The sequence below is a fragment of the Callithrix jacchus genome, chromosome 11 (assembly GCF_049354715.1).
Source record: "Callithrix jacchus isolate 240 chromosome 11, calJac240_pri, whole genome shotgun sequence".
In the NCBI taxonomy this organism is placed as follows: domain Eukaryota; kingdom Metazoa; phylum Chordata; class Mammalia; order Primates; family Cebidae; genus Callithrix; species Callithrix jacchus.
Genome location: NC_133512.1, coordinates 18068237 through 18094795, shown reverse-complemented (window position 1 = coordinate 18094795; position 26559 = coordinate 18068237). Strand labels below are relative to the sequence as shown.

The window sequence follows — 26559 nt, the reverse complement described above, 5'->3', positions numbered from 1 at the left end:
GCCACCGCGCCTGGCCCCTTCCCACCCTTTCACTGATCTGTTTTCTCTCACTATAGATTGCTTGCATTTCCTAGAGTGTTGCATAAAGGAATCAATTTATTTTATCTGGCCTCTGGCTATTTATTTTGAGATTCTTCTATCAATAGTTCGCTTCTTTTTAATGCTAAGGAGTATTCCATTGTATAGATGCCTCACAGTTGGCTCATTCATCTGCTTCTTGATGGACATTTGGGTTGTTTCCAGGTTTTTGCTGTTTCAGGCACAGCTTCCGTAGATTGCTTTATCCGTATCTGAGCTTCTTTCTGGGCTTCTAGGAAAGTGGTGTCCTTCTATTTTTCTTTCTTTCTGGATTGGATCTCTTCCTGCTGGGGTTCTGGGCATCTGGATTGGGCATGGCTGTGGGTCTACCTGGAGTCTGAGCTCTGGCCTGATACAGAGGGGTAGAAATGGTGAGGAGGACAGTGTCCAAGGCAAGCTGAGGCTGGGAAATGGTGTCTCGCTCGTAGGTCAGAGAGCTCTCGGACCCCATGGGTCACCACCTTTGTTCATTCTTGGTGAGTGTGATTAGCAGGCTTGGGGGCCACCAAGCAAGCCACTGTGGAACCTCAGAGTATACCCTTGTTTATTGACTCCATCCATATCATAGGTGGGTAGAGATGATTCCTGGGAGAGCTGTTCTCAGACAGCCTAGGATGATGTTTGGAAGGGCCCATCCATCCTTCTGAGCAGTGGAGAGTTATTTTGGGACTCAGGAGATGAGGGGAGGCTTGATGCTGGGACCTAGGGTAATTTGTTGCCCAGAGTGTCTGCTGTCTTTGTTCTCCTTCTAAAGTGGCTGGCATAGTTAGATTGGAGACTTGCATATCCCTTGTAATGTACAAACCTGTCTCTTCGGGTATCAACAACAAGCTGTTTGACTTCACAGATGGGGGTAGACGTGGGAAACCTAAGCATGATACTCCTCTATGTAGTTCTGTCTGTGGTTGGTTATTAGAACTGTGGGACTGTGTTCCCTAGCACTTCTAGGTATCTTGCCCCAAGAGAGACTCTTGGCAGGCTCGATGTGTGCCGTGATCGTTGGAGCTTCTATTGAACAGGATTGCCCTGAAATGGAGGCATTGGGGGAGAATGGCAACCGGTGGATAATCTCCTCCGCATGCGCACCTGCTTAGGTGGAAAACAAGAAATGGTGCAGGAAAGCCCTTTTCATTTTATTTATTTTGGTCTTTGTCCAGCAAAGTTAACTTTTCAGAAAGGTTTTATATTCGAGTGGTAAGAGCAGAGTCGACCAAGATACTGCTTATGGTCATCCTTGAAATTTATGATTAAAAAAGAAGATAACATTTGCAAAGAACTTTCCGCCTTGGCAGCTCCTAAGGGAATTCAGTTCCTGAGGTTGAGAGGGAGCTGGTTTTAGGGTACTTCCCCAGTGGGAGCGGCCAGAAGGCTCCTCTGTGGTCCTGTCGACAATCTGCAGGCCAGACATTCCAGCTGTCTTCATGAAATAGGTTCTTCCTTTTTTCTTTTTGCCCCCACCCGGGAGAGCAGGGCCAGCCAGAAAACAGTCTCATCAAGGGAGTAGCAGGATCAACAGGCTGTTACAGTCTGTCCTAAGTTGAAAGGAACATTAAATTTTTTTTAAGTTACAGTTTCAATTAAGGGAAGATGGAAGAATGTAATAACATGAGGTGAGATTTATGATAAGGAGTACAAACTCCACTTGAATTCTTACATTTAAAGCATTTCATGCTTTCAGACGTAATGGAGCTGTGGACCTGAAGATGGGATGTAGGAGAGAAGAGGGTAACATTTCAAAGGTGCCCTCTCTTTGTACTGTTAATGGTTATTTTGATGGATTTCTTCATAGACAAACGAGTTGATGAGTGGGGGTTCAGAGTGGGCATGATTGATGCAGATGATTGCATTAGAAGATGATTACTTAGTTATTGCAGTGTTTAGAACCAGTGGAAGAAAAATGCTTTGAAAATGACAAATTCTGCAAATTACACAAACTTTCTAAGAAAAACTTCTGGAGGTTATTTATAGGAGCTCTGGTAATATAGGAGGAATGTGGCCAGAGTAGAAAAAAAAATATTTTTATTGAAGCAAAACTATTTAAAATTCTATTTCATAATTATACATTAAGGAATTTTATAGCAATCTAACGGCATGGTGGCTCATGCCTGTAAATCCCAGCACTTTGGGAGGCCGAGGCAGGTGGATCACCTGAGGTCAGGAGTGTGAGATTAGCCTGGCCAACATGGTGAAACGCTGTCTCTGCTTAAAATATAAAAATTAGCTGGGCGAAGTGGTGGGTGCCTATAATCCAAGTTACTTGGGAGGCTGAGGCAGGAGGATGGCTTGAACCTGGGAGGTGGAGGTTGCAGTGAGCCAAGATTACACCACTGCACTCCATCCCGGCTGACAGCGAGACTCCATCTCAATAAAAGAAAAACAATCCAAATTTTACATAAAATTGACTAATGTGTTTATAAACATCTAGACCTTTGGAGTTGGACCAGTTTTGGCATCCTGTTGATTGTGGTCTAGACCCATTCCACCCTTTTATAGGTGAGAGAACCAGAGTTTTTATTTAATATGTCTTTTAGTTTAGCACCTCTTTATGAAGTATGGGTTCTCATTTCTTATGGCCTTTTGGAAACAAATGTCCTAGTAGCCTTTCCCTAATTTGAGGATTAGAGGAGTTACATTTTACACACGTGGGTTTCACTGTCTCTCTGAAACCTGATTGTTTTACTTCAAAGTCTTTATGGTCAAGATGGATATCATTGCCCTTTACCCCAGCTGGTCCCTATTCTGGGAGCACTGTGGGGTCCAAAGGCCTCAGTCCCTGCCACAGCAGCTAAACACTGGGGTTGCTGGCATTCCTGAGCCCCAGGCTCCTCCTCAGTGACCCTCAGGGTATTGTTAGGAAGAATGAAAAGGAAAACGGAAGTCAGTGCTTAGCTGAGAACCTGGACCATCATAAATGTTCCACAAAGCCTTGTTCTTTACCCCCTACACCATCCCTGGTGCCCTGATTTTATCAGCATTCTCCCAGCCTATTCTGTGAGCCTTCACCTCTGTGGTTCTGTTACGCTGTTTCTCCTGCCTCTTTTCTCCACTTCTGATTTCTCTTTCTACTCCACCACTTTCCTGAGCTCACCTCTGACATCTGCTGTGACGCCCTCCCCAGCTGCTGTGGTGACCACTTGTGTCCATCTGCATGGCACTCGGCCGACAGCAGGCGGTGTGCAGGCAGGCATGCACTGTCTGATGTCCACCTCTAATACTAGCACACAGCTGCTCTGTCATGGGCTATGGGGCCTGCTTCAGGGTGATGGACAGAGAGGAGGAAAACCCGTACCCAGGGCTTCCTTAATTAATCCGAATCCACAGGACCCTCTTAAAAATGGGGTGATTACATTCAGTTATTAGAGCAGATCTACTCCCTCCCCACCCTGAAGTAACAGTGTCACTAGCAACAGGTGGGGATGAGAACAGTCCCCAGCCTGCCTTCTGGAATTTTCCACCTGCATGTATGCATCCTGCCTTGTAGAATTTTCCACTTGCACGCATGCACCCTGCCTTCTAGAATTTTCCACCTGCGTGCATGTGTCCTGCCTTCTGATATTTCCTACCTGCACACACACTTTCTGCCTTCTGGAATTTCCTACCTTCACACATGTGTCCTGCCTTCTAGAATTTCCCACCTGCACACATTCCTCCTGCCTTCTGGAATCCCACCTGCCCATGCGTCCTGCCTTCTAGAACTTCCCACCTGCACGCATGCCTCCTGCCTTCTGGAATTCCACCTGCCCATGAGTCCTGCCCTCTAGAACTTCCCACCTGCTCGCATGTCTCTTGCCTTCTGAAATTCCCCACCTGCACGCATGCGTCCTGCCCACTTGTAGTCTCCCATGCCTTTCCCATCTCAGGGCCTGGAGATGCCTTCCTTCTACTTGCCGAGGCCAGAGGTTGCCACTCAGCTTTTCCTTCACATGTCCCACCTGCTCGATTCAGAATGCATCACTTCTCCCCGAAGCATCCAAGGCCCAGGCGCAGGATTCTGCTAACTGGTTTCTTGGCTTCTCTCCTCTCAGGCAGCCTATTTTCAGCAGAGAAGCTGGGGCCCCATGGAGTTGCTCTGCTCCATGCTTGCATGCCATTTCTCTTCGCATCAGAGCAGGGCCCTCACAGTGAGTGCGGCACCAGTGCGCGGAGGTGGGAGGGAGAAAAATCCCAAAGGGTTGGAGAGGGGGTAAATCCGTCTTTGAAAATGTTTCACTTCACTTTTCCTCTTGAGAGAGCTGCCTTGCTAGATTCAAGGCTGAAGAAGCACTGGAAGAAAGGAAAACGTTTGACTTTGTAGAAAACCTGAACTTGTTTGACTTACAGTGCCTTCTGTTTGTGTGGATTTGGAAGGAATGGTGGGGACCGGCTCCAGTGTGCTGCTCTGCCTTGCAGGTTTCCTTCCCCAGAGCAGGAGTCCCAGCCCAGGCCTGGTTCAGCTGCCGTGCCTGGGTTCCTGGCTTAGGGATAAGTCGATGTCTCTCCTCAGTTTGTCTTCCTCACTGCAGTGCCCACCGCCAGCAACCATGACGCTGAAAGTGAGAAGAGACCATGAAGGAAACTCTTAATGCTTCAAATAAGTTTCAAGAGAATTTCACTGCAGAAACTGGGGCTTCGGAGAGACTGCTGATTGAAGGGGTGAGGCAGTGGGTTTTATACATGCCTCATCAAGGCTTGCAGAAGGATGCAGAGAGAGCGAGAGCCAGAGGAGGACGAGGTTAAGAGAAAGGTCCCTTTACTTCCTTCCTTCCTTCCCTCCCTCCTAAAGTGGGAAATGCACAGAAATGTTCATCGGCCCAAGAGACGGAGGACATGGGCAGGAAGAGGTAATGAATGGAGGCAGAGAGCACAGAATGGCTCACACAGGCACAGGCCAGGGGAGCCTTAGGGATTGGAGGCCTGGGGGGCAGAGACTGGGTGGTGTATAGGCCGTGAAGTGGTCTGGGTGTTCTGCAGGGAGGGGTTTGGGGATGCTGCACTGGAAAGGGTCGGGGTGGGAAGTTGAGAGCAGTGGAGGAAAAGCCTTTTTTGTGGAAAAGTGAGTAGCTGAGGGTGAATGAAGGTTTGCGGCACAGCAGAGAGAGTCCACGTGGAGTGTTTTTGGTGATTGCTGTTATCATCTTGGTGCTGCTGAGGAAAAACCCGTAGGAGCCCACGTAGTTCCTGGATCTGGCGGTGTCACCAAGAGGGTGCCCACTCCTCCCTTATTTCATTAGAATCCTGGTCTTAGGTATAAAAGAAAATAAATTGCTCCTCGGTTTACAGGATTTACAGGGTTCCATCCTGATAAACCCATCATAAGACACAAATTTCTTAAGTTGAAAATACATTCAGTGCTGACAACACAGTAGATGGTGCCTGATTTGATGATGGTTTGACTTTTAATTTTAATTTTTTGATTTAACAATGGTTTGTGTTTTTGGCTTTTTGATGGTGTGAAATCCACACGCTTTCTATAGAAACTACAACCCAATGGTAAGTTGTAAGGAGATTTTCAACTGAAAACAAGGTTACATGCTCATCAACCCATCGTAAAGACGAAAAATCCTGAGTTGAACCATCGTCAAATTGGGAAGCATCTGTACAGCTTATCACTTCCTTGGAAGAGACCAGGCTCTTTCTGGGGCTTGTATGGGTACACACTTGCCACGTCTCATTCTCGGCGGCACCCAGGACAGTATCCTTAAGGCTCAGATACTGGGCTCTGGGGCCCCATTGGGAAGAGAGCGAATCACAGGCCTTGTCCAAAATTTGCCGAGAAAGTGAGGTTAAGATCTGATGCCACTGTCTTCTGTATTTCCTAATTTAACCAGAGAGCTCACTTTGGCATCTAGAAAGTGTGTTTTACTTTTTGAGGCCTTTTCTTTAGGTGAAAAGAAGTCTTACATGAGTTATTTGGGTTTTATTATAGGGACAAGTGGTTTACCATCAAGTGTTGATTGGTGGAATGACTTTGGAGCACATATAATTTATAAAGTGTTTAAATCCAAGGGCTGTTTTATAGAGCATCTTTTATTTTTCAGATAAAGTTCTAGCTGTTTTCCTAACAATTACAAAATTCAGTATTTTTAGGCAGCAAAGACAGATCGGAATGGTTTTGATTTTCCTTCCTGTCGGCTTCATCTATTCCCAAAGGAAGACAGTGCTTCTGGACCCGTGGGGCGGGGGTAGTTGGTAATGTGTTGTCATGGTAATTGTTCCCCTTTTTGTCTTAATTGATTTGGTCTCTTAATTTTTGTCTCTCTTTTTGTAATTTAAATGTACAAAGATCTGTTCCTTGGAAGACAGCCAAAGGCATTCAGTAATTTGTACGAATTTATAAAATTCAAGTATCAAGGATTATCAGAAGTAATCATTCTAAAGATAGAAACAAATCTTTCATGATTTAGAAAAATACTAATATATCAGAGAAAAATAAGTTCTTTTAAAAGGAGCCCAATTTTAAATCTGTATTTAAGTAATATACATTGTAAATTTAAAATTACAGTTGATCCTCGAACAACATGGATTTGGACTGTGCGAGTCTTTTCATATATGGAGTTTTTTTGAGTAATTACTAGAAAATTTTTTGGAGATTTGCAACAGTTTGAAAAATCTTACAAACAGCATAGCCTAGAAATGCCAAAAAAGTTAAGAAAAGGCTATGTCAGGAATACATAAAATTTATGTAGAAGACTAGGCTGTTACTGTAAAATATATACAAATCTATTATAAAAAGTTAAAGTTTGTCAAAACTTAGACACAGACCATACACGGAGCCATTTGCTGAGAGAAGTATAAAAACCACGAAGGTGCAGTATGAAATCATAACTGCATAGAATTAACTGTAGTACGTCCTGCACTTAATTTCATAGTTATGAAATAATTACGGTACTACTGTAATGATTGCACAGTTGCCGTGAGCTCAAATGTTGCAAGTATCCACTTGAAATGCTGTGTGATGTCAATCATCTCCCTGTGAGAAGCCCCCTTCCCAGTGAATTGCTCATCGCATTAAAAAGTGACCTCCTGTAGGTCTTGTGTATTTCTCATGTTTAATGCAATACAGTGAAGTTTGAATAATACAGGGGACCCATACAGAGTGCCACTAGTGAAGCTGGAAGTGCTCCCAAGGAGCTTACTTTATTCTAAGACTACAGTAGGTAATACATATAACATGCAAAATGTGTGTTAATCGACTTTATGTTACTGATAAGGCTTCTGGTCAACAGTACGTCGTTAGTAGGTAAGTTTTTGGGGAGTAAAAAATTGTACATGGACTTTTAACTGCATGGAGCGTTGGTGCTCCAACCCCCACCTTGTTCAAGGCTCAGCTATGTAATGGCTTTTCTTCTCTCCCCATCTTCTCCACGCCAGTCTTCCCAGGGTGCATAAAGGTAGGATGCTTTGATCTCTGGAGCAGCTGATACTGCTCTCTCCCTGCCGTCCTTTTCTTTGGACCCCAGCCTGCCAGCCTGTGATGGCTCCACATGGTTTCTTTTCTTTTCCACGAGGTCCTGTGGTCACAGTGTTGCAGCGCCTGTGTCCTGATCTGTGTGATTGAGACAGTCCCTGACCTGTTCCACAGTGTGTTCAGGCTTCAGTGTACGCATGGGTTCCTCTTGTCTGCCCATGCCTACCTCAGCAGGGCTGTGTATCCACTCTCTGGTGAATACGGATGTGAGAAGGCTACATGTGGAGGTGGCCTTTATCACCCTTGCCTCCTTTCAGGACTGGAAGACTGGTGTTTTTTTTTTCTGATGAGGCTTTTAGGGTGGAGGGACTTGAGGATCTTCTGCCTGTGGATAGCCTAGGCTTTTTTCTGTGGTTACGTTTGCTCAGATTTTTTCTTGACTTTCTTGATTTCTCTTGACTTTCTGGGTCTCAAATTATTTGGGTCACTGCATTAACAGTCCTGCTCTGGGCCTTCATGCCTGTGTGTGGACCACAGCAAAGTAAAAGTGAAGACCGTCTTTCAGACATCAGTGCTAGTGGTAAGGGTGCCTGGAAAATGAAAATCAATTTCTGGTGTTGGCCTCTCCTTGTTCTCCTGAGTAGGATCTCACTGTTGGAGTTCTCTGCTGTCCTTCAGGACTCAGGCTCTGGATTTGCAGAGAGCAGACCTCAATACTGACCTAGGTAGCGAGGCGGCGGGAGTGACTGCTGGCCAGGTTACCTGGAGTCTGCCTCATCCGTTGAGTGGGGATGGTGCTGGTGTCTCTGTACCACAGGTTTGTTGAGGGGACTTGATGCCCCCACAAATGACAGTAGGGATGTGGCCACCGTAAAGTGGCAGTGTGCTTGGCAGAGGTGCATGCTCTGACCCACACACATTTCAAAGCCATCAAAACAGATTCAGGATCATGTATCGATATAAGAATCTGCGGTTTTCTGTTGGGAGGCTGAGCAGACTACTGAGGTGGAAGGAACTGTAGGTGCTTGAATAGAATATGCCACACAAGTCTTTTCCAAACCGCTAAGAATAAAAAACTCAAAGGTCATCCTCATACCTGTGGTTACATATAGACCCTTTTACCTAATAACATGCAATGAGGTCATTCTTTGTGGGAGATAATTAAAATAGCTCTTGAATCTATGCCTTCTCCCCCTTCTCCCATCAACGCATTGTGGAAGAATAGTGGAAATTGGTGTTCTAAAAGACATTCTTTGTATTTGCATAGATGAAAAAACCTGAGGTGTGTTTTTGTTGTTGTCGTTAAGGCAGGAAGCCGAACAGGTACAGCTTCGAGGTAGGAATCTAGAACCCAGGAATTCAGTTAGGGCATTTTGAGAAACCGAGTATAGTTTTTACTTCAAGCACTGTGGTAGCAGAGGGTTCCCCCTTCCCAGCTCCCAGGAAGTGGATGTGATTCTTCAAAGCTTTACAGAATTTTCCCCCCATGTTTTCTCCCTGCAAACATAGAAATGAACAGTAATTCAAAGAAAAGAGATGAGTGGTGGGGCTCACCTTTGGAAATACCTGAGGAGCTTATAACAATATTGTCCCCAACTCCTTCCATATCATGAGATTCATTTTCCTTGGTCTGGGATGCAGCCTGGGCATGCAGAGTCTTCCCCTCTCCCCACTGTGATGTAATATGTAGCCCAGTAGTTGGGACTAGGCCAGCAGTAGAATCACCTAAGGGCTTGTGGAAGCACATGTTATGGGACCCTACCCCCTCCACTGAGTTTCTGGTTTAGTAGGTCAGGGCCTGGGCTTCAGACTCTGTATATTAACAAGCCCCCAGGTGATGCCCATGTCGTGTCCAGGGACCATCATTTGAAAACCCTAAGACTCTAGGATTCTGGTTTAGGGCATGAACTCTTGGACTGAGCTCGGTCTCCTTCACTGAGTCCCATCACGAGCCCTTGGGCCTTCATCTCAGCACTTCATTTTTCTGTTGTGATCAGGCTGTGTGTGTGTGTGTGTGTGTGTGTTTACACATAGAATACATAAAGAGCACTGAGCCGAGGGCCTGCTCTTAACAGGTACTTCAGAATCTTTCTTTCCTTCTCTTGACAAATGATGGTCATTGATTAGTTCTTCCATCCAAGGTAGGTAGAGTTTGGGTTTTACTCAATTTCCTTTTTACTCTTTATATTTTAAGTGTTTTTACTTCAGTTTTTTTTTTTTTCTGATTTGGGTATGTAGTTTATTTAAAAATTAAAATTTCAACATAAAATTACTGTATGAGTAAAAATTATTGTATGTCATTGTTTAAAATTTTGTATGTTTTTCTTGACTATGCATTTAAGAGATTTGTCTTTTATTATATTTCTTGGATTTTAATAAATTTTGTTATGCTTTACTTTCTGAATTGTTTTGCCTGTATTTTCTTTCTGGTTCAAGATGGTTGGATTGGTGTTGATTTATTTTGTCTTTATAAAAGAGGCCAGTGCCTCATGGCTTCATTTTGTCTCGACACATGGGGGTGTGCATTGTTCTAATTGTCTAGCACTGTACTGTATCTTTATTTCCTCCTTGAACCAGTTATTTAGGCCAGAGCTTGTTTTTAATTTTCAAGTGCCTGAGTTTTTTTTTTTTTTTTTTTTTTTTTTTTAAGGCATATGTTACTAATTTCTGGTTTTCTTGTGTTTGGCTGTAGCATGGAGCCCCTTGGCACGTTGGCCTGCGGTCCCTGTCTCAGTGCTGGACAGTGGGAGTCCGTCTGCAGCTGTATGTAGGCTGGGAGGAGGCGGCCTGCAGCAGGGTTTTCCTTGGGCCGTGTTCTGTAACTCCAGAGATCTTTGCATTTTTGTAAAATGCGCTGCTATTCTTTGTGGTTTATAGCATTAAAAAAAAAAAATACTAATGTCGGGAGCCCTGGTGGCTCGGGCCAGTTGTCCTGGTGCTTGAGGAGGCGAGGCTATGAGTTCAAGGCCAACCTGGGCAACATAAGAACCTCTCATTCATTAAAAACAAAAAAAGAAACCAAAAAAAAACCTAATGTTGCAAATGTTTATAAATATTTGCAAATGCTTGTTTTTCTAAATATCAATGAATGCCTTCTCATTACCCATTATCCCAGTTTCTTTGTCCTACATAATAAACCAACATCTGCAACAACTGGATTTCCTCAGTTTCTCCTTGAGAATCTCATAGTTTTTGTTGGTTGGTTTTTAATGTGGACTTTTTATCGAAGTGTAAACTTTTTATGAAACCTGCTTTTAATTGTAGATTTATAGATCTTGATACCTTGCTGTTTGGAGGATAAAGGCTTACTGCTGCTTTTATTCATTATCAATTGTGCTTTTCTCAGTGTGTTATGCCTTTTAGCATTTGGATTATTGTTTCTTTGCCTTAAGTGACTGTCATGGCCGCCATTGCGTTTACTTTGCCTGCATTGTGTTTTCTTTTTCTATCTGCCCATTCTGTCTTTTTCTTTTCTGGCTCCCTTTTTAAAGCTTTTCTATTTGCCTTGAGTATTTTTTTTTATTAGAATAGTTTTAATATTGTTTTGAAAAGGAGAATTGGATGACTGATATTTACTGCTGTGTCTTCTCTCTTCTGTTGTAAGTTGGATTTTGAATGTGTCTTCATCTATTTTCCCGTTGATGTTTAAAGAATTATTAGTTTATTTTTATCTTTTTATGATGGTTTAGAATGTAAGTATTGTTTTCCATTCTACATGTCATGATCTTAATATACCATGCACATTGCTCAATTATAGTTTTCTTGATAAAGAGAACGATCCTCTGGCTTTAATGGAAGGGATAGCTTTTAAACAATTCTACAATGATTTCAGACTCAAAACTTCTTCCTAAGATTTTAAATTTTAAATTGAATTTTATTACTTAACCTGCCCGTCAATAATTCTGCAGCTTATCTTACTAGTCAGCAAATCTTTCGTGGGTCCCTGTTACTATGTGCTGTTCTGAGTAGAATAGGGAAGAAGACTGAGTTCTTGAACAAGATGGGGTCTGTGTCTATCTCAAATTTGAAGCTGTCAGGAACTGGTTGTTGCCATGGAGAAGATACACCTGGGTGATGAGCTAGAACTGTGTGCCACTTTCGTGGGTCAGGTGTGGCAGACACGCGACTGTCATCTGAGTGTCTTGCAAGTTGGGGCCAGCATTCCGGGGGAGAGATGAGAAAGTCTGAAACACACATCTTGGAAAGTACAATGTAGATTTCTTAAGAAAATGAGGTAGAATGTTCTAGCACTGTTAAATGCACATTTTTGATTTGTGGCTAAATAACAAAAGAAAGGATTTGTATGGCACAGCCATAGGACTTTCCCTCCAGCCTCACATCCGGGCTGGCTAGGTTCATTTAAGCAGATGAGCTGTGTTTCCTAAGAGAGGGAGTCGCCGGAAGAGTTGGCCTAAGAGCTGTGGTGTTTGCTGGGAACATTTCTGGCTCTCTTGAGCCAGGGAGGAGAGAAGTGAGGACTGAGGGATGAAGTGGGGATAGAAAGGGCAAGGCCAGTGGGCTAGCCTCTTCGTGTCCTGGACAGCACTTGGGTGTGAAGGGGCAGGCATGGGAGGGGACATGAGGAGCGGGCTCCCTAACTGAAGTTGTTGGTAACCCAGATTTGACCACAAGCCCAAATACAACCCCGCCTAATTTTCAAACTGTGGGTTTCAACCTGTTATCAGGTCTTGAAATCAAGTTGGTAGGTCATGAAAAGCTTTTTAAATAAATATAGTAGAACAGAAAAGGAAATATGAGAGTGGATTGCATGGGTTCTTGAGCCACCTGCCACTCGGGATGGACAAGGTGAGCATAGATGAGTCACGGACATGTTGTTTGGTCATCTGACTATTGGCATTGCGTGAGAGGATGTCCATTTGACCATCTTTTCAGATGGGAACGTGAACGCTCTGCAATTTAAATCCACCATAAACATAATTTGTGATTAGCTGTGATGTGAGGGCTGAAGAGTATCATCTGTAGTCTGCCAGACTGTAGAGTTTCAGTTAGGAACACCCAATGCACTTTTCAGAAAAAGTGTTAATGGATGCAGCATTTATCAAGTTTATGACAATTGTATCATCTTAATTTAACTAGTACAAATTGCCCTAACATGGAAAGAAAAACCAATCCATATAATCAGAAAAACAAAGACATTCAGCTTCAGCTGCGGGACCCAGAAGTGTAAATATTGGCATTGTTGAGAAAAATGTTGACTTTAGAATGAGTAAACTTTTGACTCTGCTGGAACGATTTTTCTGAACTGTAGTCCAATAAAGTTTAAACTTTATCATGAAGATTATTTAGATTTTCATTAATTAAAAATCCACAGATTTTAATACATTATTTATGATGGCAATCTTGCAAAGGAGGGTTTGACCTTCAGTATTAAAAGAACAATGTTAAATCAACACTGCAAACCAAATTGTTAATAGGCCCCTTAAATAAAGGGGAGCAAAAGGACAACAGATACTGATACAATTTCTTAATCATCTGACAACTGTTAATGAGAGTCTTTATTATAGACATAAAGCTACTATCTCTCTACTGGCTTATAAAACTATTCCTCGTTATCTATGAATATAAATTACATCATTTTGATAAATCAGCTGATGATTAGAACCCAAACTCTTTAAAGTAGCACAGTAGATCCTCCAATTCGTATAACTGTAGGATGTTCAGAAGTGAGGTTGTTATCTGGGCATGGTGGTGAACTCCTCCAGTCCCATAGACCCAGCTGCCTGGGAGGCAAAGGATCTCTTGAGCCCACGAGTTTGAGGCTGCAGCAAACTATGATTATACCACTGCTCTCCAGCCTGAGTGACAGGGAGACCCTGTCCCTGAACATTCCATGTATGTATTTATCACATTTGGTTTGTTTGTTGATTCATTAATTCATCAGTAGGCACTGGGGCTGCTTCTACCTTTTGGCTATTATAAATAGTGCTGCTATGCACATAGGTATAGAAGTACCTGAGCCTCTACTTTTGATTAGTTTATATTATATGCTTAGAAGTGGAATTGCTATTGCAGGCTTAGAAGTGCGTCATGTGTTAATTCTGTGTTTAATTTTTTTGAGGAATTACCATATTGTTTTCAACCACAGCAGCACCATTTTGCATTCCTACCCAGGAAAGCACAAGGGTTCCAGTTTCTCCACATCCTCACCAATACTTGTGGTTATTATTTCTTATATCAGTCATCCCAATGGGTGTCAGGTGGTTTCTTGTTGCGGTTCTGATTTGCATTTTCCTAATGATGCGTGATGTTGAGGACCTTTTCATGTGCTTTTAGGCCATTTGTATATCTTCTTTGGAGAAATGTCTACTCAAGCTTTTGTGCCTTTTAAAATCGGGTTGCTTGTGTTTTTTTTTAGACATTCTTTATTGGAGTAGTCTGTTGTGGGGTTTTTTGTTTTTTTTTTTTGAGATGGAGTTTTGCTCTTGTCCAGGCTGGAGTGCAATGGCATGATCTGGGCTCCCTGCGACTTCCGCCTCTGGGTTCAAGCAATTCTTCTGTCTCAGCCTCCTGAATAGCTGGGATTACAGGCACCCATTACCATGCCTGGCTAGTTTTTGTGTATTTAGTAGAGATGGGGTTTCACCACGTTGGCCAGGCTGGTCTTGAACTCCTAACCTCAGGTGATCTGCCTGCCTTAGCTTCCCTAAATGTTGGGATTACAGGTGTGAGCCACCACACCCAGCCTCGTCTGTTCTTATATTGCTATAAAGAACTACCTGAGATGGGGTAACTTAGAAAGAACAGAGGTTTAATTGCCTCACAGTTCCATAAACTGTATAGGAAACATGGCTGGGGAGGCCTCAGGAAACTTAGAATTGTGGCAGAACGTGAGGGGGAAGGAGGCACATCTTACGTGCCTGGAGCAAAAGAGTGAAGGGGGAGGCGCTACGCACTTTTAAATAACCAGATCCTGAGAGAACTTGATCATGAGACAGCACTAAGGGGTGGGTGGTAGGCCATTAGAAACCACCTCCGTGATCCAGTCACCTCTTACCAGGCCCCACCTCCAACACTGGGGATTATAGTTCAACATGAGATTTGGGTGGGGGTTACAGAATCAAACGTATCATTTATATATAATATATACATATATGTTATGATACATTATAAATGTTTATGTTATGTACATTTAATCCCTTGTCAGATAAATACTTTGTTAAGTACTTTTCCCATTCTATGTGTTGTCTTTACAATCTTTTGAAAGCATCCTTTGATGTACAAAAGTTTTGAATTTTGGTGAAACCCAATTTATTTTTTGTCTTTACCTTTGGTGTTATGTCTGGGAAATAACTGTCATATTTAATGTCATGAAGATTCTTCCCTGTCTTCTAAGAGCTTTGCAGTTGTAGCTCTTAAACGTTTAGGTATTTCATCCATTTTGAGTTACTTTTTGTTTATGGTGTAAGGTTAGGGTCCAACTTCATTTTGTTGCATGCTGATGTCCCGTTTTCTTAGGACCGTTAAAAAAAAATTGTTATTTTAATTTTTTTGAAGCAGTCTCCCCGTTGCCCTGGCTGGAGTGCAGTGGCATTATGACAACTCACTGCATCCTCAGTCCCTGGGCTTAATCGATCCTCCAGCCTCGGCCTCCCAATTAGCTGGGACTACAGATGCACATGCCCATGCCTGGCTACTTTTTTTAGAGGCAGCGTTTAAGCCTGTTGCTCAGGCTGTTCTGAAACTCCTGGGCTCAAGCAGTCCACCGAGTCGCCACACACAGCCCCTAGAACCATTCATTTACTGAAAAGACTTCCTTTTCCTCAGCGAATATTCTTGACATCCTTATTGAAGATCAGTGGACCATATATGTGAGGATTTATTTCTGGGCTCTCTATTTTATTCCATTGATATATGTCAGTCCTTATGTTAGTAACAGACTGTTTTGATTACGGTAGCATGGTAGTGTTTTTTTGTTATTGTTTGTTTTATTTTGTTTTTTGAGATGAAATCTGGCTCTGTTGCCCAGGCTGGAGTGCAGTGGCACTAGCTCGGCTCGCTACCACCTTCACCTCCCAGGTTCAAGTAATTCTCCTACCTCAGCCTCCCAAGTAGCTGGGATTACAGGCATATACCACTACATCCAGCTAATTTTTGTATTTTTAGTAGAGATGAGGTTTCACCATGTTGGCCAGGCTGAGCTCAAACTCTTGACCTCAAGTGAGCTGCCCACCTTGGCCTCCCAAAGTGCTGGGTTTGCAGGTGTGAGCCACCATGCCTAGCCATTAGTAAGTTTTGAAATCAGGAAGTGTGAGTTTTCTAACTGTTCTTTTTCAAGATTGTTTTGGCTTTTCAGGTCCCTTGAGAAACCCTGTGAATTTTAGAATGACTTTTTTGTTGTTGTTGTTTTTTGTTCTCTCTTCCAGTTTTTTTTTTTTTTCCTGTAGTTTTCTCAAAAGGCAAACAAAAATATTTGTCTCAACGTTATATAAAAATCTTTTCCAAAAGAAAACACCAAATTTCATGTTTGCATTAGTGCATCTTTAATGCTAAAGCTACTTTTAAATAAAATGTTGCAAATCTATATAGTTTTAATTAGTTTGACCATAAGGTAAGATTTTCATAAACTTTTTAGAGCCCTTTACAATTTTTCATTGAAGAACAGATCAGTTTTTTTAAGGAAACCCTGTTACTCAGACACCTGGGCCTACATTCTGGCCCTGTATCGGTATGCTTTCATTTTAATGTTCAACCTACGGAAAAATCTAAATAATTCCATTTCAATCTTAGCTAACTTGCTCATGCCCACAGAACTTTACAAGATCAGCTCTTTACAAACCCTGTGCTCAATTTCTGCAAAAAAAAAAAAAAAAAATGCCAGTAGGATATTGATAGGCATTACAATGAATTTGTAGATTGCTTTAGATAGTGTTTCATCTGAACAATATTAGTTCCTTCAAGTCATGAACACAGGATGCCTTACCGTTTATTTATGTCTTTATTATGCTCTTTCAGCAATGTTTTATAATTAGCAATGTACAAGTAGTTCGCCTCTTTGATTACCTGTATTTCTAAATATTTTGTTACTCTTGATGCTATTGTAAGTGGAATTCTTAATCATCTATTAGATTGTTCTTTATTTATAAACACAAATGGTTTTTGGGTATTGCTTTGCTGAACTTATTTACTAGCTCTGATAGTTTTTTTATTATGGAATCGTTAGGGTTTTTACAGGTAAGATTATGTCATATATCATCTCTGAACATTCTTTTTCTTGTCACAGTGCTCTGGCTAGGACTTCCAATACTATGTTGAATAGAGATGGTGAAAGTTGGTGTCCTTGTCTTGTTCCTGATCTCAAGGGGAGAAGCTTTTCATCTTTCACCATTAAGCATGATGTTAGCTGTGGATTGTTACATTTTATTAGAGACCAGACATAGCCCAGCATTCTTACCGTATCTAACTATAGTTTACTTGTCCCGAGGAAGCTGTTCCACTGGGCTTATGGGACGCACATTTTCCTGGCTGAGAAGCAATCCCCTTTGGCAAATACTTTCAAAGGTGATATTTAGGTAATAAAATTGGCATATTCAGTGATATTTTTGACAGTCTTAATACACATTAAGTTTGAGACTTCAGGGAGAAAATAACAATATATTTCGATATGTGGAACACATCCAGGAATTCCAGAGAGCCAATGGGTCTGCATGGGCGAGCTGGGAGACTGGGAGATGACGCAGCAGGGAGGCATGCTTGTGGGGCATGGGCAGCTGGTAGGATGTGGCAGAACCATCACCCAGTGTGGCAGGGCGGCCAAGAGGACACTCCTTCCTCTCCCAGGCCCTCAGAGATGTGTGTGAAGCGGAGAGAAACAGGTCCCTGCAGTTAGGGGAGAAGGTGGAAGGAGTGTTTAGAGATGGGGCTAGGACTTGGGAGGCGGTGGGTGAGGGGCAGAGTGAGGAGACGCTCAGGGCTGTACTACTGGTGTGGGAGGCAGAGTTGGCTGCCCGCAGGAGACATCCAGGTGTGGTCCTGCTATCTGGCAGCAAAGGATTTCAAATCACTGGTCCACCTTGAGGGCTGGGGGTGCTGGCCTGTCCAGTGAAACCAAGCCTATATGTGTATGGATATAAATATATATATTTAAATATATAATGTTACATAATGAATATAAAATTAAATATAAAATTTAAGTATGTAAAAATATATTTATATTCATATGTGTTCCATATATAGAGATTTATTTTAAGGAACTTGGAAGTCTGAAATCTGCAGGGCAGACGGGCTGGACACTCATGCAGGAGTTTGCTATAGTCTTTAGGCTAAATGTTTTTTTGCTAGGAAATCTCAGTGTTTGCTCTCAAGGCCTTCTGTGGATTGGGTAATGCCTCTGTTAAGGGTCATTCCTTTAAGCCAAGTGATTGTAGACATTAACCACACCTACAGAATACCTTCACGGCAACAGCCAGACTAGGGTTTGACTAAGTGACTGGGAATTAGAGCCAGGACAGTTGACGTGTAACACCAGCTGTCCCGAGGACAGGCTGACTGCCAGCGGAGAAGAGAAGGCTGAGGCCTTGGAACTGGGAGTCATGGCAGAGGTGGAGGGTGGATGCCGGCCACAGTTCTCACAGGTTGGGGGTGGCGGGTCATGGACACACTCCCTCCGCCTTGCCAGCACTTCCACTGCTATCGATCAGTTTCTTTCAACCCCAACAGAGTGTTCCGGGGCCATTCTTTTGTGGTTTGAAGGATTCTAGCAAAACGCTTGCAGAAAACATGGTTGGTGGTAAATTTTACAGATCTGAGATGCTTCTGTTCCTTTTAGCTGTGATGAGAATTTTGTAGTGATTTTATATTGTGGGTCTGTGTTAGTTTGGTAAGGCTGTCATAATGAAGTACCAGAGACTGGGGAGCCGGTGAAGGGGCTTAAACAGCAGAAATGCCTTTCCCACAGTCCTGGATCCCGGAAGTCCATGATCAAGGTGTCCGCCGATTTGGTTTCTCCTGAGGCCTCTCTCCTTGGCTTGCACATGGCCATTTTCTCTTGGTGTCTGAACATGGTGTTCCCTCTGTATATGTTTGTGTTCTAGTCTTTTCTTATAAGAAGAAACACACCACTTGTATTGGATTAGGGCCCACCCATATCATCTCATTTTAACTTAATTACCTGCTTAAACATCCTCTTCCCAAATACGGTCGCATTCTGAAGTCCTTGGGGCTAGGGCTGCGACTTAGGAACTTTGGGAGGATGCAGTTCATCCCATAACAGGGTCTTGTCTTGATTTTTGTTGTTATTTTGATTGTTAGAATTAATATTCCTCATTTTATGCGGTTTTAGGTGCTGTGGCCTTCAAGAGAGAGTGTGGAATAAGTTTGTTGGGTTGGATAGCCACCGAGAATTCCCGTTTGTTCTGTGACTGGTAGATCCAGCATTCACTCAGTGCTGTTCCGTGGTCCTGGCTCCAGACACACACACAACCCCCACCAGTCTTCTTTGGGATTTGTCTGAATCCCGATTTCTGAAAGGATGATGAAGTTGCAGGATGTTAGTAGGTGTTAGACGGAAGAAGGCTGAGGCAGTGCAGGGGAGTGCTGGGAACGTGTGAGTTAAATTTAGAGGGTCTGATGTCACCCTCACCACTCTGGGCACCCTTCTACCCCACAGACTTCTGACCTCGCAGATGACTTCTCAGGTCCCCATAGTTGGGGACCGTCTCTGCACGTCAGCAGAAAGCTGCGTCCCGAGCAAGCGTCCTCACTGACTGCTCATTCAGACATGCCGCACTCGAACCAGCCATATGTCGTGAATTTTTTTTCTGGCTTGGCTTCTCACAGTCTGTCTTTATTCCAGGTGCTCCAGTGCAGTAAATGTAATTTGAAGAAGGCAGAAGGAACCCATGGCTTTAGCCGGCTGCTCAGATTCCTTTTTGCACCATCCGTACTACCAGGTATGGGCGAGCACATCTATCTGATCCTGGCCTGATGGTGCTGGTCGAGGGCCAGGGTACACGTCGCCAGCAGCCATGGATCATTTCTGTCACTCTCAGGTCACCAGGACATGCTGGAGCAGGACCTGGTGACAAGTCCCGTGGTACAGGGGCCCATGGCCCTTTCCTTCTTCATCTTCTATGCCTCACTTTGCTTTGTAAGACAGTGTTGTCATACTCCCATTTGACCCTGTGTCCTTTAATAAAGGAGTTCTGTTGTACAGAGTTGCCCGCTGAGAGCCGGGATTCCATGTTAGGAATGAAGCAGGCACTGTGTTTTCACTTCCTGGGTCACGCCAGACACTTCTGATGATGGTTTCTGCAGTGACAGCAGATGTCGGGACATTCACCTAGAGACATGTCCTCACAGCGTGAGGGAGTGGGAAGGAGAAAGGGCTTGGTGTCTTAACAGGTGGCTTCTTGGCCTGGTTGTTGCCTGCCTGTTCTAAAGGGAGTTCTCTCCACAGATTGGCTCTTTCCTTTCCTGAGAGCCCCACGTGAGTTTTGTGGGAGAACAAGTTCATTTCTGTTTCTTCACTTTCTCTGGCTCGTCTTCATGGGCTGCTAGAACGGTTTCATCTGCAAGTTCCCTTCATCTTCTGAAATGCTTTTATTTGAACTTTCACTTGGCGGTGTAGAGGGATGCATTTGTAAGGGATGGTCCTTGGTTCCTTAGAGTTGATTCACGAATCCTGGCTTGTCCTTCCTTATTCATGCTTTTGTCATTGGAAGTACTTACGCCATCTCTCCCAGGCCTGTGACTTTTCAGCTGGAGCAGTCCTGGGTTTTGAGGTCCTTTCATACGCTCTGGCTTTGGTCAGATTTTTGTACTTCTTTGAACTTGTTATTTTCTCTCTTAGTCTGCGAAGTCCCTTTTTAGCTACTGTGATGAGAAATTGCCTACAGCATTATGGCTGCAAAGAGACGCCTTTGAACATTTTTTTTTTTTTTTTTTTGGTGTCTAAGTGAAGCAAACCTTCGAAGAAAGGCTGAAGATTAGGAATATCATTCATTCTGATCATCGAATGTGACCCAAAGCCAAAACTGGTTACAAACCAGAAAAGAGGATTGAAATCTTAGCAAACTGCAAAGTTTGGTGGTGACTGGTGACCTCTGGGTTTGTGTAGCTTGTGAGCTCTGGAAAAGGCGTCCCCCTCTGCCTCTGCATAATTGTTTTCTTATTCTTAAAGAGGCTGTGGTTGCCTCTCCTCATTGATTAAAGGTCTGTGCTGCACCCAAGGGTCATGGGTCTAGTTACTTGTGTGGCCAGTTAGCATCAGCTCTAGTTGTCTGGGCTCGACTGCACCCCTCAGCCCCGCCTGCCACTTCCTACCCTCAGTTCCAAGAGATTGCAGTCAGTGAGCTCAAAAGACAAATCTCCAAGGGGAAGTTGCTCTGAGGCCATTTTAGTAGTGCTGTCCTTGGCTGGGTATAGAGTAGACTTTTGGGGCTAGATAATGGCCACAGAAGCTCTATCAGCTGCCCCTACCTTCCTGACATTTCCAGTTTCCTGCTGGTACCTACAGAAGTGGCAGACGTGCAAGCTGAGTCAGTTCCTCCTTCGATGGCCTTGTTAAGGTGTTTGTAGTCACCGATGCCCCAGGCTGTTTTCCTGGAGCCTGGAAGCCAGGAAGGAAGGGTGGGTGTTCCCTGCCATGCGCTGTGGTGCTTTGAGGAAATCTCACTGCTTCACAGGGCCATTTGAAAGCACTGTCTTACTCTTAAAAAAATCTAACAGCAAGACTTGGCAGCATATGTCCCTCGTTCCTGGAAAATAAGATGACAGTTCCAGAATTTCTCAGAATACGGGATGATTTACAGTGGGTTCCAGTCTTGAGCAATCTGCGATTATATAATACTAATTAGATAAATCTCCAGAGTTTCATAGAGAAAAATTTATTCTTAAAGCCTTCAACATACAAATAATTTTCTAATTCTAGCTGTTCACTTGCAGCAGTGGTTTGAATTAGATAGATGGTTCGGTTAATGGGTCATTGATGTGATTTTTAAGATATGCACAGAAGCAGCAAAATAATTGTGTGCATTTAATCATCCTGCTGTTGGAGGGCAGCAGTTGGGGAGGGGTTCTGGGAAGGCCAGGGATGACCCAGGTCACTTTTAAGACTTAAGTTGTTTCTTTAAAATGTGATACGTCATAATTTTCTGGCCTTGGAGAAATTCTGCAACTTTCCCGACCGCAGTTTCTCTTTTCATAGAAAAGGGTTAATCGCTTCTGGGTCGTGGCAGGGATTAGAGGAAATGTGTTGAAATTACCCGGCGCCTGGTCATCCTTTAGAAGCTGAGTCAAGGCTGTGATCTTTAATTCTTTGAATCTTGGTAGAGCACCAGCCAGGTGCCAGGCACATGTTTTGGGCCAGGGAGCCAGCTTTGAGCTTGGCAGACAGATCTTTGGGGCTCCTCGATCCCAGTGGAGGAGACAGAGACAACTGGCAAATGCGATAGTTGTGAATAATGATAATAATTCTGAAGCAAATAAACGGGGACAACGGGAGAGAGAGGGCCGCTGCCTTGGTCTTTGCGGGGCTCTGTTAGGAGAGTCCTACAGCTTATCATTTGCAATTTTTAAATCAAAAGGTCTGAAGCAAGACGTTTCTTTGCTTATTTCTGCTGCAGCAGAGTCCAGTGTGACCTGTGCAGAGCTTTGCCAACCACAGGCTCTGCCCTGAAAGCGGGATGGGGTCTTTGGGGCACCCTGTGGGCCCTGCACATCTGCGTTCATTGATGCGGACACTGTTATTGTTCTTCCTTCCCCAAAATTCTTAATTATTAACCATGTCCAGCTTCCAGGCTTTTGAAGAAGGGATTATGACAAAAATTGTGGTAAATAAAGGCAACTTTTATTATCTTTCAGAAAAATGCAAAGTAGGAAATGTGTTTGGCTACAAACGTCCATACAGTGTTGAACTGAGCGTTAGAACTGAAACACTTGTGTGTGAATTTGACATAGGTGATGAAATTTACTGTTGAATTTTTAAAAGCAGTATTTTTATTTTCATCATTTCCTGATTTCTGAATTAAAACCAATCATGCTTAGAAATGAGCTGTCTTAGAAACTCTCCTGGCCATCCTGCCCTGCAGAGCCCCAGCTTTTGGTGGAGATAGGAGCAACAGCATTAGTGCACCTACATGCTGTCCAGCCCTAGGACACCAGAAGATGTGTGCTGTGGTTCCCTTTCAGTGCAGTGTCCCTGAACCTTCAAGGCTTACTGAGCTGCAACCTGCTTTTGCAAATAAAGTTTTATTGGAGGTTGGTCATGGTGGCTTAGGCCTGTAATCCCAGCACTGTGGGAGGCAGAGGTGGGCAGACCATTTGAAGCCAGGAGTTCTAGACCAGCCTGACTGACATGGGGAAACCCTGTCTCTATTGAAAATACAAAATTAGCCAGTTGTGGTGGCATGCACTTGTTATCCAGCTACTTGGGAAGCTGAGGCAGGAAAATCACTTGAACCCGAGAGGTGGAGGTTATGGTGAGCCAGGATTGTGCCACTGCATTCCAGCCTGGGTGACAGAGCAAGACCAGCTTTCAAAAAATAAAATAAAGGTTCTTTTGGAACTCAGCCGTGATCATTGGTTTTGTGCTGTCTGTGGCTGTTTCCAGTCCCCGTCAGTAGAGTTGGTAGTATTTGGCCCTTTACAGAAAAAAGCTTTTTCTGGGACACTGACTGCTAGAATGAGCCTTTTTGGATGGACAGAGGCTCAGCTTTTGTATCAGCTCATTTCCTCCCCATTTTCTGACTGTGAAACAGTCCTCAAATGAGACTTCATCTGCTGATCACATACAACTCTGGATTTTCTGTTGAGTGCCCCTGATTCCTTAATCTTTGGCAGGGCGTGGAGGAGCTGAAGGATGATATCATCCTCGAGACTCTTGATTTGATTCCTGGAAATGAATTCCATTTCTAAAGTCTATCACTGTTGTTATTATTGTTAATTATTACTATTATAGTGAGGGATTGATTCTGTAGCTTTTTTTTTTTTAAACTACTACACCATCCATACTTTGGCTAAAGGACATTTCATTAGACTACATTTTCTTTAAGAAATGTGTTGATAGTACCTGCCATTCTAAACCCTTAAGGTGAAAAGTTACAAAGATCATTTGAAATGTCTCTTTTTAAATTTTATTTGACTCTTCCAGCCGACAGGACATTTACCTAAAATGTTTTCCAAGTCATTTAATGTCATGATTCTGCACTTAGGAACAGCAACGATGTTGTGGAGATATTTGTGAGGTGAAACAGGCAGTGTGTTGACTACTGTTCACTTGCATCACTCTAGGCACTGTGTTTAAATTCTCCACATCTCTTCTATTGACAGTGTCATTATGAGAATTGGAAGACGCTTATGTAGAGCCCTTGGCATTATGCTTAGCACTTGAAAGACCGTGTTAACATGTGAGTCACTGTTTGGATGAGCTGGTATTTTTTTAAGAGTATAGATTATTTTTAAGAATGTAAGTTTTTTTTGTTTTTTTTTTTAAGACGGGGTTTCACCATGTTGGTCAGGCTGGTCTTGAACTCCCAACCTCAGGTGATTCTCCTTCCTTGCCCTCCAAAGTGCTTGGATTATAGGCATGAGCCACTGCGCCTGGCCGAATGTAAGTTTTTTTTTTTTTTTCAGTGATTTGTGTAAATTTGAGATTATAATCTTTTTTAAGTCTGTAAAATCATGGGAATATTCACTTAAAAAAATAGATGGAATTTGGTTTGGGAAAATACTTCTCACCGATCTGGCAAATTGCTGTTAACTGGCTTTGTTTATTGAAATCCTAAGTAGTTAATGACATATTAGTAAACGGTTTATATTTTCTGTAACTTACAGAATCCGTTGAAAACTCTGTTCTTTAAATGTTCTAAGTAACTTTGGCTGATTTGTTTATTCACTTGCCATTTTATGAACGCAGTTGATTGGCAGACCATGGCTGGGTATTAGAGTACCAGGTGAATAAGATGTCAACTCTGCCTGCCGGGAGCTCCCAGCCCTGGAGGGAGACAGCAGGTGCAACAACCAGCTGTGGGCTGGCGTGGCCTGGGGTGCTGTCAGTGGTGTGCTTTGTGTGGACAAGTAGAGGGAAGGTGATTAATCCCCCACCCCATGTCATTTCCTGCTGGAACTGTAAAACTTATGTATTTGACAGCCTGCAAGCTAGTCAGTCGGTTGGAGGCAGGGTTGGCAGTGGGGAAAAGATTAAGCACTTCCTGTGTACTGGCTTTGTCTTCAGGCTTTCCCCAGCTCTATGAATTAGGTATGTTCATGATACCCATTTTATACACAAGAAAATTGAGGATTTCTGCTATACGCTGGTCATGATGCCGAGGACTTTACTTGGACACTCTATCCTGCCAACCCTACAAGGTGGGGACCTTCATGTTACACCCTTTGCAGATGAGATTATCAAAGCAGAAAAAGGCCATCTGTCCTACTGAGTAACAAAGGTACATTCATCTCTGTGAAGTGTGTGTATGTTTAATGTTGGCGAGACTGAGGAGAACAAGTTATTGTCTTATGCAAAAGTCTCCTCCTCAGAGTTATTGTACTAAAACATTGAATTTGTATCCTGCAGTTTTGTACTTACTGAATGTCTTTGATCATGAAATGCCATAAGTGAGTTTTAACAACAGCTTGTCAGGTGAAATAAAGATTGTTATGTATTGTCCCTAAAGGTGTAATGTGTGCTAATTTTAAGGGGTTTCCATTTTTAAAATGTTAAAAATGGGAAGTGGGGCATGTCTTAGAATCAATGAAATATGAGAGATAAGTAAATAAATGGAAATAAAAATACATGAATATGTATATATTTATTCTAGTCTCAGTGCTTTTCTTTTTAATGCCTAAATCTTACCTTCTCAAACATCATCTTATTAAGTGTGGGCTTAAAGTCTGATCTTTTTCTGAATAATAGAAGCAACTATATTATATATTTTCTATGTATTTTATTTATTTATTTATTTAATTTTGAGACAGTCTCACTCCGTCACCAGGCGCCAGGCGCCAGGCTGGACTGCAGTGGCGGGATCTCAGCTCACTGCAACCTTCGCCTCCCAGGTTCAAGCAATTCTCCTGCCTCAGCCTCCCAAGGAGCTGGGACTACAGGCGCGCGCCACCATGCCCAGCTAATTTTTGTGTTTTTAGTAGAGACGGGGTTTCACATGTTGGCCAGGATAGTCTCGATCTCTTGACCTCGTGATCCACCGGCCTTGGCCTCCCAAAGTGCTGGGATTATAGGCATGAGCCACCGCACCCGGCCTATTTTTTTATTTTTGAGACAGTCTTACTCTGTCGCCTAGGCTGGAATTTAGTGGCGTGATCTCAGTTCACTACAACCCCCACCTTTCCTGTTCAAGTGATTCTCCTGCCTCAGCCTCCTGAGTAGCTGGGATTACAGGAGCACGCACCATGCCCAGCTAATTTTTGTATTTTTAGTAGAGACAGAGTTTCGTCATGTTGGCCCAGGCTGCTCTTGAACTCCTAGCCTCAAGTTGTCTGCCCACCTGTCTCCCAAAAGGCTGGAATTATAGGGGTGAGCCTCTGTACCCAGCCTTTGTGTGTTATTTTTGTCCTCTTTCTGCTAATGTGGCAAGTACTCTGGATGTGTTATTTTTTCTATTTCTTTTTTTCAAGGAAACCAAGGCTTGCAGATATTGGTAAGTTGCCCAAGGTCACACAGCTTGTATGGCACAGATTGGGGATCAGGCCCGTGGGGTCAAGCCTGAAGCCTGTGTTCTTAACCATTCTGCTGTCTGGTTTTTCCTTGGCACTGTGTGCTTGGCTGTGCAGATATCTATTTGATTGATTGGGGGTGATAGAGTTAATTATCTTTTTAGTAAGATTTCATAGGCAGTGGAGGAACAGAACATGTAATTGGTCTATGACTTTGCACTGTCTTTGGAAAGACATATCTAATCATGGACACGTATATCCCACTTCTGTTTTCCTCCTACTTGTCATGGGGTTAAATCCCCATGGAAAAATTTGTGTTCTTTTAATTTTCTATCCCATGGAAGTTCAGTGTTCGTAATCAGCTTTCCCTTTGCCATCCACCCAGGGGCCACTACAAAATCACTTATCAAAGTCTTTGTTTTTGTTTGTTTCTACTTATGAGACCAGATGGTTGCCTCTTTAGT

At 43.1% G+C, this 26559-nt stretch overlaps 2 protein-coding genes across 10 annotated transcripts in view; both read left to right on the top strand.

Moving 5' to 3' along the window:
• The window catches only part of GRB10 (growth factor receptor bound protein 10), a 212968-nt gene that overhangs the window by 41455 nt on the left and 144954 nt on the right, over positions 1 to 26559 (top strand). For 5 of the 9 annotated variants that reach the window (XM_054237096.2, XM_009002177.4, XM_078342438.1 and 2 more), the window contains exon 2: positions 19278 to 19374. The exons of the other annotated variants lie outside the window; for them this stretch is intronic. Coding sequence is in view for 3 of the 5 variants with exons in the window: in XM_009002177.4 (XP_009000425.2) it covers positions 19324 to 19374 (51 nt within the window). In the remaining 2 variants the exon portion in view is untranslated. The remainder of the gene's footprint in view (positions 1 to 19277; positions 19375 to 26559) is intronic. 9 annotated transcript variants of the gene reach the window in all.
• LOC144578329 (uncharacterized) overlaps positions 1 to 26559 on the top strand; it is a 79803-nt gene that overhangs the window by 30990 nt on the left and 22254 nt on the right. The window lies entirely within an intron of this gene.